This window comes from Echinococcus granulosus (assembly GCF_000524195.1).
Source record: "Echinococcus granulosus chromosome Unknown EG_S00127, whole genome shotgun sequence".
Taxonomy (NCBI): domain Eukaryota; kingdom Metazoa; phylum Platyhelminthes; class Cestoda; order Cyclophyllidea; family Taeniidae; genus Echinococcus; species Echinococcus granulosus.
Genome location: NW_020170507.1, coordinates 209,501 through 219,631, shown reverse-complemented (window position 1 = coordinate 219,631; position 10,131 = coordinate 209,501). Strand labels below are relative to the sequence as shown.

The following is a 10,131-nucleotide window of genomic DNA, read 5'->3' as shown; positions in this document are numbered from 1 at the left end:
TCATAAAATCCTAGTGAAGTAAGTAAAAGGTTCCATCCTGCGCAACCACTTTCGTGAGAATCAGAATCAGTCATTTAATTTTGCTATATTTCACTTGGTTAACCCAAACACTTAGGCTAAATAATAGCTTTGAAAATCTATGGCACTTTCTGATTCACCTCCAAATGTGAGGTTGTTATATGCTGATCTCAGCTAGCATAGATATATTTTAGCTATTTTCATTCGTATCAATCTCTGGTAACGTTTTGATTACACTCACGATTTTACTATCGTTTACATTCATCATTTGATTGCCTGCCATTACTTGCATTGAACTACCCGTCAGTCATTGAGATCCGTCACTCAATCCTCATGTTCACTTATTCTTCTTTTTTTCTGCTCTATTATGGAATTGTCATCGGGGTACATACATATGGTCACGTTTAATTTCCTTACATGAATCTGATATTGGTAGGTCTCATAATCGGTTTCAGGATCTTTAACCCGATCTTAAGTCCTCATTTTACCAAAAAATGCGGTCGTCAATGCGGAAAAATTATGTGGTAGTCGAAAAAGTAAAATCAGTGTGTGAATGTGCTTATTTATGGCGTAGACGATAAATTACATGGTGCAAGTGAGCAAAAAAGGCTCATCTACCATTTAATCACCGTTTAGCTTTGTTTGAATGACACCCATATAAGCATCACAAATTGTTAGGGTGGCTGACAGTTTTACAAAACATACGAACCACCTAAGGCTAAAGATTCCTTCTTCTGCCTAAAACGTTATTGATAGTGTTGATTAAACAGACATTTCTATAAGTGCATTTAACTTAATTCCCATAAAAACAGTTTCGTTAAATATATTTTACATCTTTTGTCATTGTTTTTCTGGTCTGTCTCGTTGGTTCACAGAACCTATTCGGTGAGTTCGATTTGATACTGCGTAAAAGTCTGGAACTGAAGGAGTATCAGCCACTCTTCCGTGACCTGCACTATCGTAAGAGTCGATAAAATCGTAACGTCACCTTGCCATGAAATCCCCCATTGAAGCGGTGGAGCACCTTCTAACATTGGCAAAAGCAAAGAGGGATTAGTAAGCATGTACATCCAAATATTATGTTGTTTAAAAGGCATTCAAGAAATTCCTTTTTTATTTTTGGTTTATCTTCACAATTTAATCTTGAAATCAGATATTTATAAATGTGGTGGAAACTTCGCATAACTCAGGAACCCTTAGCCTGGTCTTTTGCAGCTTGCTGTGCTAATGTAAATGGGTTATTTATGCAAAAATTTGAACTTTTATAAAGGACCCTGCCTAAAACTAATTAATCATCATTTTTCTTCCCCAAAGCATTCCACAATCCCTGCCAGATCATTTGCTTTCAGTAGGTACCTGCGTGCCTCTGACGAAAGCTATAGCAATACGTTCTTAATTAATTCTAAATCATTTGCAATTTTACATGTTTACAAGACACATGTAGCTACTAGCAGTAGTTTTCAATTAAAGGAACAAAGTCGTCCGGACTGTTTTCTCAATATAACCCGTTTTTGACCTCAGATTTTAGCCTAATGTCACCGTCTACCCTCATTTAAAAGCAGTGGTAATGTCCATTAGTAGAGACTGCAATCGTGCGATTTCACGCGTAAAATGGAAGCTCATCAGAGTTGTTTGAGGGAATGCAAGAACAACTGTCCTTCTTTTGAGTGAAAATAAAAGGATCCTTTTTCTTTTAATCCTCTATATCACTAAAAATTTGTCAAATTAGCGTCACTAGAGGAGGTGAGGGGAATCCGCATCTGATCGCGGTCCTCATTTACAATTTGTGCCACCTCTGAGATCCACATTGTATCTGCTTTTCTGCTGCTGCTTTTATTCCTGTTTCTGCAAGGGTTCCATGCCTTCATACCCACGAGGTGTGCTCGCTAGTACTCGGCCGTCGGCACTTTCTCACCACCGTCCTGTTAAAAGCTGATTCTTAAGTTTCTTTCCATATGTCCTAAAAGGCTGTGTATTAACCACCAGGGAAATAGAAGGACTTTAAAGGCAGCTATTGTCAAGGCTTAAAGGTATGCTTGAAATGGACCAGTTCCTGACAAATCAATCTAAAACCAGGCCATGAACTTGCCATCACTGCAAACTTCAAAGTAAATCAACACGATATTATCTTCCGTAGTGTTTTTGGTGCTACTACAATGGCTAGATCTGTACCTACAATACTAACTCCCTTATTCTGCTTGAAGGAATATAAGAATTGAGTTCTGCTATAGTCTCAAATTATGACGATTAACCTCACAGAAACTGTCCTTCATTATTGGCATGATCTACTTCTTTAAAGCAGCTTGCGCAGATTCCATGGAAAATAGTTGGAATAATTTTGCTAGACTTGGATTTTAAACCATGTATATTACAAGATCAAATTTTATTTATTAGTTCCCAAAAGTATGCTAATTTTATTCTCCTATTTATATTAAAATGCACAAAATTAAACACCCATAAGATTTCAGCCATACCACTGCCAATGTATAAATTGCTTCTAATCAGATCAGGTTTAACTCCCACTGTCATTAACCACCATTAACCAGAATTATTGCTCAAGAACTCGAAAAGGCTTGGTCTATAACGAATTTCGCACGATGGAAAATTGTGCCTTTTGCAGAAAATAAATACTTTAATATCACTATTTTGGGTCACTATAAATCACAAAGTGCAACTCTTTTCTCTAAAAGCTAGGGTTTTCTGTCAATCATTTAGTCACTCCTGAGACAATTTGGTACTAATTGCCAGTTATGATGAGTGCTTGCACAATCTTGATGCGAAATTGAGCTTTCCAAGGGAACAGTGGTGCCTTCTTATGTGGCGTATCTGCGCAATTCTTGACAGATTCTGAGTTGGCTCAATGTAGCACTGAGTATCGCTTCTCAATATGATGCAATGTGTAACAGATGAATTATTTTCCCCTCTCTGTGGCACCATTCTAGGTGACATTTTGAAGGTGAACTGTGTAAGATTCTAAGAAGTTGCTTCGATAGTTTATTTTTAGCTATGCGTTCATAACCCATAGGCATATAGCTAACGAATTATATTTTTTTATTCATAAAAGTGCATTTTTGATTAGATCATATTTCAGTACCGGTTAGAATCCATTAGCTTCATAAAAATTCATGGATTTGTTTTGCAGTGAATAATAAAAGGCAAGTGAGGAACAAATGAGCCAAGCAACTTCGGGAGGGCCAAAATTGCAATTGCAGAAGAGGCTGGTTCTGGGACAAAGTATCTTTGCCCCACCCACCTCCCTTTCCTCTCCCACTTTCTACTGCTGCTTTTATTCTTGTCCGATCTCTCTTACTTTCCTCTTCCCTTATTTACTCTCTTCAGCTCTGTTGCGCCTTATTCTATCCCATTATTCGTGGCATGTGAATATGCGGCTGTCTAATGCTAACGTCGAGAATAGTGAGAAGTACCACTTGGGGCAATATGGGAGTGGTTAGAACGAGGACGATGATGGGGATGGACTGTATTCCTGTGACTGATCTTGCCCACATCGAAGAGGAGATCTTCTATACAGCCAATTTTGTGACATGTGACGTGAGGTGTGCCGTACGATGTATGAGGCGTATTTTGTTTTTTACATTGCGGTGAAATGGATTATAATGCTTTGTACTGGGTAGCGTGAGGAAAGGAACATTCTTCTGTCTAATTCAATAGTTCTAATTGTTTCCGAAGGAGCGTTGTTTGTACATGGAAAGTAAATTGAGTTATATCTAGTAGATGGGTCTCAGCTTCCATTGATGTTTGGTCTTCTGAAATTTAAGAAATACATCTTTTTTCACTAGGCTAAAGCAGATCTGTTCTAGTAATAATGCAATTATGATTCGAATGGTCAAGTTAATGCACTGCTTGGAAATAACCCCGGAAGATGCTTGAATGTAATTTCTTTTTATCACTTTGTTGGTTCTCACGGAAGTGGAATGCACCACTCAAAAAGGTTTAAATTTTAGATTTTTATGGCCTTTCTCGTACTTTTCAATACATTACATATGGGGAGGTACCGATGACCTTTTTTAAACCCCTGACTTTCTTAGAGGTTAAAGGCTCAAATTGATTTTTTGAGTTCACACCTTAAACAACAAACCGTGTCCTTAATAAATGATTCTTGAATTAGTATGTCAATAGAAACACGCATTTCTCCCTAATCCATTTTAGAGAGTCTACCTAAATATGATTGATTGTTAAATCGCCAACTTCGCATCTGATGGGGAATTTAGGCTGCTTTGGGGCCGCGGCTTACTCCGTAAGTGAACTACCTGGAATCGCATTTATTAAGCTCTTTTAATTACCAAGTTGTGACATAGTTTTGAGTTTAAAATAGGCGTAGAATAGTAGATTTCACAAAGAAGTTTACTATGTACAGAGGTCTTTCCCTACCTAGGCTTCGTAATGCACGCATTTAAGCCTTGGCATGAATTTTACAGGTCTTTACAGATTAGGCTGCAGCAAGCTATCACATCTAGCTATACCATGAAATGAAGAATCATGTTTTGTAACTTATTACTGCTGTCATTGTTAAAATCATGACAAAATTTTATTAAGAAGAAAACAATCACTGATAATGTGAAATTTTCACCCTGGCAATAGTTGACCTGTCCATCTTCAAACTAGGTGAATCACCTCCATACTACTTAAAATTCTGCAAAATGGGTGAAACACATTTTTGGAGGAATGCACAATTTGTTTGCACTTTTCGTTTTGAATAGAATTCTTAATGCACGAAATTAACACTTTGGAATGAAATAGTCGGCAAATCAGTAAAAGACCCAATTAAAATAGATGCCTTTTGGCCGCAAGGTCACGACACATTGGGAAAGTAGAAAACTTATAATTCCATTCTTTATGAAATTAAACAAAACCACCCAACCTTTGATTAATTGGTCATTATGTTCTGAGTAGGAAACCCAAATTTTGTGGCAAAAAATAAATAATTAAATAATTATTTACTGCAACGTCAGGAAGCTCGACTATCCGCATTAACTACAAACAAACAGAACCAAACCAGTGAGTTTGCTCGTCTAGTAAACTAAAATGCAGTGCAACTAATTTCCACTCTCATCTGACAGCTTTGACTCGCTATTTTAGTAGGTTATATCTGACTTTCTTAGGAGCTGGCTTAACCAACGGCGACAAATAATGCAGGATTTTAATTATTATCTATCGTAAGTCTCTCACTTTTGTGAATCATTTTGTTGAGCACTTACTCATGATTGACCGATGTATATGAATGAACAAATAATGAATATTCTGAATAAGCATTCTTAATATCGTGAATATATCCGATGATGGGATTATTGGGTCCTGTCGCGAGCCCTCCCCATTCAGGTCAAATACTTTAGTAGCTCCTATTCTCTATTACATTATTCAATTTTACTCCCTCGACTTTGTCGTCTCAAGTATTTTTAAATATCTCTTTGCCATTCTCATTAATACCGTCTTCGAGAACCCCAGCATTAGCCTACGCTGCATCGGCCATTTTTGAAATCAGTACTTCAGCCTAATTTTTATCAGTCTTGCTAAAACGCGCCTTACTCTAACTTTTCAGGAACGGTAATTTAAAGAGTAAAAAGTAGTCTTAGCTACCACAAAGTTTGGAAGAATCAAAGCCAACTTCTTAGTACTTTTGGTTCCCGAACCCTTAGAACCATGGCGAAAATCAAAGAGAGTGCAAGCTTAAAAGCAGTTATTATTTGATTTAGAATAAGATAAAGAAGACGGTGAAGGAGTTTTCTTTGTAGTTAATAGGAGAGCCAGTTTTGTACACATGTGTGCCTTGAGGACCCTTTAAAAGTCAGGCAAAATGAAGCAAGCTTGCGGTAAGCGGCAAATTCTTTAATTGAAGACTTCCTTGTCTTCTTAATGAACACCTAAAGTCAAACCTTGCTTTATCTTGGAAGTTGAATTTGCACCAAAAAGAGAGTATTTTAGACTAAAAATTGTTGCTAAGTAAGTAAATATGGCAGAATAAAATATAATGTTGCATGTGTGCCTGTTTATACAGGCAGCAAACTATTTCAGTTTAAAGATTCTTCATTATCTTGGGTAAAAGCACTTTCCTTTGTCGGGATTATGTCTATAAAAGGTATGATCTTTAGAAATAAGGAGCTGTGTTACAAGTAACGGGGCAAGGTGAATAAGGCGGAATGCAAGTAACCAATATAACAATTACTGGTGAAAAGTAATAGTGCCAGTCATATTTTGGTGCTTGACGGAATTTATACATTGATTTGCTGACAGTTTTTTTAAGTTAAATTTAGCACAGCTGTAATGACGAAATTTAACATAATATAAGTGGTGTGACACCGTTCTCAAGTTTGCGTTAGCGAGTTTATTTTCCTTTCAAACCTCAATGGTGCTGACCTCCGACTGTGTGTAAATACTAAAAAAATGCATTTACAAACTCTAATTTGAGAACAACACTGGATTTCTATTTAGCATTATTACATCCTAATAGGAAAAGAGGTATGTAGGTTTTCTTTCACCAAAGAACCTTGTGTAATACATTGACTGGTTGTTTAACTCTCAGTTTTGGTAAAGGATTCCTTAGGGGCTCCGGCATTTTACCTAACCTAGGCAGCCTGGTCTCCATGTCATGCCAGTAGCTCCAAGCCCTAACATACACTGACTAAACATAATCTGCCCGAGTATTATGTCAATTTTTGTCTTCAGAGTACTCCCGAGGCGTCATACTTGCTAATTCAAGGGCTAAAATTTAATCTCCTCTTGATTTGTAAACGCACCTTTCCCTTACTTTTTCATAAAATCCTAGTGAAGTAAGTAAAAGGTTCCATCCTGCGCAACCACTTTCGTGAGAATCAGAATCAGTCATTTAATTTTGCTATATTTCACTTGGTTAACCCAAACACTTAGGCTAAATAATAGCTTTGAAAATCTATGGCACTTTCTGATTCACCTCCAAATGTGAGGTTGTTATATGCTGATCTCAGCTAGCATAGATATATTTTAGCTATTTTCATTCGTATCAATCTCTGGTAACGTTTTGATTACACTCACGATTTTACTATCGTTTACATTCATCATTTGATTGCCTGCCATTACTTGCATTGAACTACCCGTCAGTCATTGAGATCCGTCACTCAATCCTCATGTTCACTTATTCTTCTTTTTTTCTGCTCTATTATGGAATTGTCATCGGGGTACATACATATGGTCACGTTTAATTTCCTTACATGAATCTGATATTGGTAGGTCTCATAATCGGTTTCAGGATCTTTAACCCGATCTTAAGTCCTCATTTTACCAAAAAATGCGGTCGTCAATGCGGAAAAATTATGTGGTAGTCGAAAAAGTAAAATCAGTGTGTGAATGTGCTTATTTATGGCGTAGACGATAAATTACATGGTGCAAGTGAGCAAAAAAGGCTCATCTACCATTTAATCACCGTTTAGCTTTGTTTGAATGACACCCATATAAGCATCACAAATTGTTAGGGTGGCTGACAGTTTTACAAAACATACGAACCACCTAAGGCTAAAGATTCCTTCTTCTGCCTAAAACGTTATTGATAGTGTTGATTAAACAGACATTTCTATAAGTGCATTTAACTTAATTCCCATAAAAACAGTTTCGTTAAATATATTTTACATCTTTTGTCATTGTTTTTCTGGTCTGTCTCGTTGGTTCACAGAACCTATTCGGTGAGTTCGATTTGATACTGCGTAAAAGTCTGGAACTGAAGGAGTATCAGCCACTCTTCCGTGACCTGCACTATCGTAAGAGTCGATAAAATCGTAACGTCACCTTGCCATGAAATCCCCCATTGAAGCGGTGGAGCACCTTCTAACATTGGCAAAAGCAAAGAGGGATTAGTAAGCATGTACATCCAAATATTATGTTGTTTAAAAGGCATTCAAGAAATTCCTTTTTTATTTTTGGTTTATCTTCACAATTTAATCTTGAAATCAGATATTTATAAATGTGGTGGAAACTTCGCATAACTCAGGAACCCTTAGCCTGGTCTTTTGCAGCTTGCTGTGCTAATGTAAATGGGTTATTTATGCAAAAATTTGAACTTTTATAAAGGACCCTGCCTAAAACTAATTAATCATCATTTTTCTTCCCCAAAGCATTCCACAATCCCTGCCAGATCATTTGCTTTCAGTAGGTACCTGCGTGCCTCTGACGAAAGCTATAGCAATACGTTCTTAATTAATTCTAAATCATTTGCAATTTTACATGTTTACAAGACACATGTAGCTACTAGCAGTAGTTTTCAATTAAAGGAACAAAGTCGTCCGGACTGTTTTCTCAATATAACCCGTTTTTGACCTCAGATTTTAGCCTAATGTCACCGTCTACCCTCATTTAAAAGCAGTGGTAATGTCCATTAGTAGAGACTGCAATCGTGCGATTTCACGCGTAAAATGGAAGCTCATCAGAGTTGTTTGAGGGAATGCAAGAACAACTGTCCTTCTTTTGAGTGAAAATAAAAGGATCCTTTTTCTTTTAATCCTCTATATCACTAAAAATTTGTCAAATTAGCGTCACTAGAGGAGGTGAGGGGAATCCGCATCTGATCGCGGTCCTCATTTACAATTTGTGCCACCTCTGAGATCCACATTGTATCTGCTTTTCTGCTGCTGCTTTTATTCCTGTTTCTGCAAGGGTTCCATGCCTTCATACCCACGAGGTGTGCTCGCTAGTACTCGGCCGTCGGCACTTTCTCACCACCGTCCTGTTAAAAGCTGATTCTTAAGTTTCTTTCCATATGTCCTAAAAGGCTGTGTATTAACCACCAGGGAAATAGAAGGACTTTAAAGGCAGCTATTGTCAAGGCTTAAAGGTATGCTTGAAATGGACCAGTTCCTGACAAATCAATCTAAAACCAGGCCATGAACTTGCCATCACTGCAAACTTCAAAGTAAATCAACACGATATTATCTTCCGTAGTGTTTTTGGTGCTACTACAATGGCTAGATCTGTACCTACAATACTAACTCCCTTATTCTGCTTGAAGGAATATAAGAATTGAGTTCTGCTATAGTCTCAAATTATGACGATTAACCTCACAGAAACTGTCCTTCATTATTGGCATGATCTACTTCTTTAAAGCAGCTTGCGCAGATTCCATGGAAAATAGTTGGAATAATTTTGCTAGACTTGGATTTTAAACCATGTATATTACAAGATCAAATTTTATTTATTAGTTCCCAAAAGTATGCTAATTTTATTCTCCTATTTATATTAAAATGCACAAAATTAAACACCCATAAGATTTCAGCCATACCACTGCCAATGTATAAATTGCTTCTAATCAGATCAGGTTTAACTCCCACTGTCATTAACCACCATTAACCAGAATTATTGCTCAAGAACTCGAAAAGGCTTGGTCTATAACGAATTTCGCACGATGGAAAATTGTGCCTTTTGCAGAAAATAAATACTTTAATATCACTATTTTGGGTCACTATAAATCACAAAGTGCAACTCTTTTCTCTAAAAGCTAGGGTTTTCTGTCAATCATTTAGTCACTCCTGAGACAATTTGGTACTAATTGCCAGTTATGATGAGTGCTTGCACAATCTTGATGCGAAATTGAGCTTTCCAAGGGAACAGTGGTGCCTTCTTATGTGGCGTATCTGCGCAATTCTTGACAGATTCTGAGTTGGCTCAATGTAGCACTGAGTATCGCTTCTCAATATGATGCAATGTGTAACAGATGAATTATTTTCCCCTCTCTGTGGCACCATTCTAGGTGACATTTTGAAGGTGAACTGTGTAAGATTCTAAGAAGTTGCTTCGATAGTTTATTTTTAGCTATGCGTTCATAACCCATAGGCATATAGCTAACGAATTATATTTTTTTATTCATAAAAGTGCATTTTTGATTAGATCATATTTCAGTACCGGTTAGAATCCATTAGCTTCATAAAAATTCATGGATTTGTTTTGCAGTGAATAATAAAAGGCAAGTGAGGAACAAATGAGCCAAGCAACTTCGGGAGGGCCAAGTGCTGCCATTCGGAAAGTAGTCTTCTTTTGTTCCTTATTATTTAGGCCACTTTGTTATGTCAAAATATGAATCTATTGAAACGGTTAGACTCGCACACCAGCATAGAAGGAAGTTCCTCCAGAAACTCG

General features: G+C 37.1%; 1 protein-coding gene across 1 annotated transcript; it reads left to right on the top strand. All coding sequences in view use genetic code 11, as the record gives it.

Annotated features, from left to right (window-relative positions):
- Positions 1-3,483: 3,483 nt before the first annotated feature.
- EGR_09003 (hypothetical protein) lies at positions 3,484-7,777 on the top strand (the record flags this gene model as incomplete). Its single annotated transcript, XM_024498252.1, has 2 exons — positions 3,484-3,567; positions 7,679-7,777. The coding sequence occupies 2 exons, from the start codon at positions 3,484-3,486 to the stop codon at positions 7,775-7,777; spliced, it is 183 nt and encodes a 60-aa protein (XP_024347349.1).
- Positions 7,778-10,131: the final 2,354 nt, after the last annotated feature.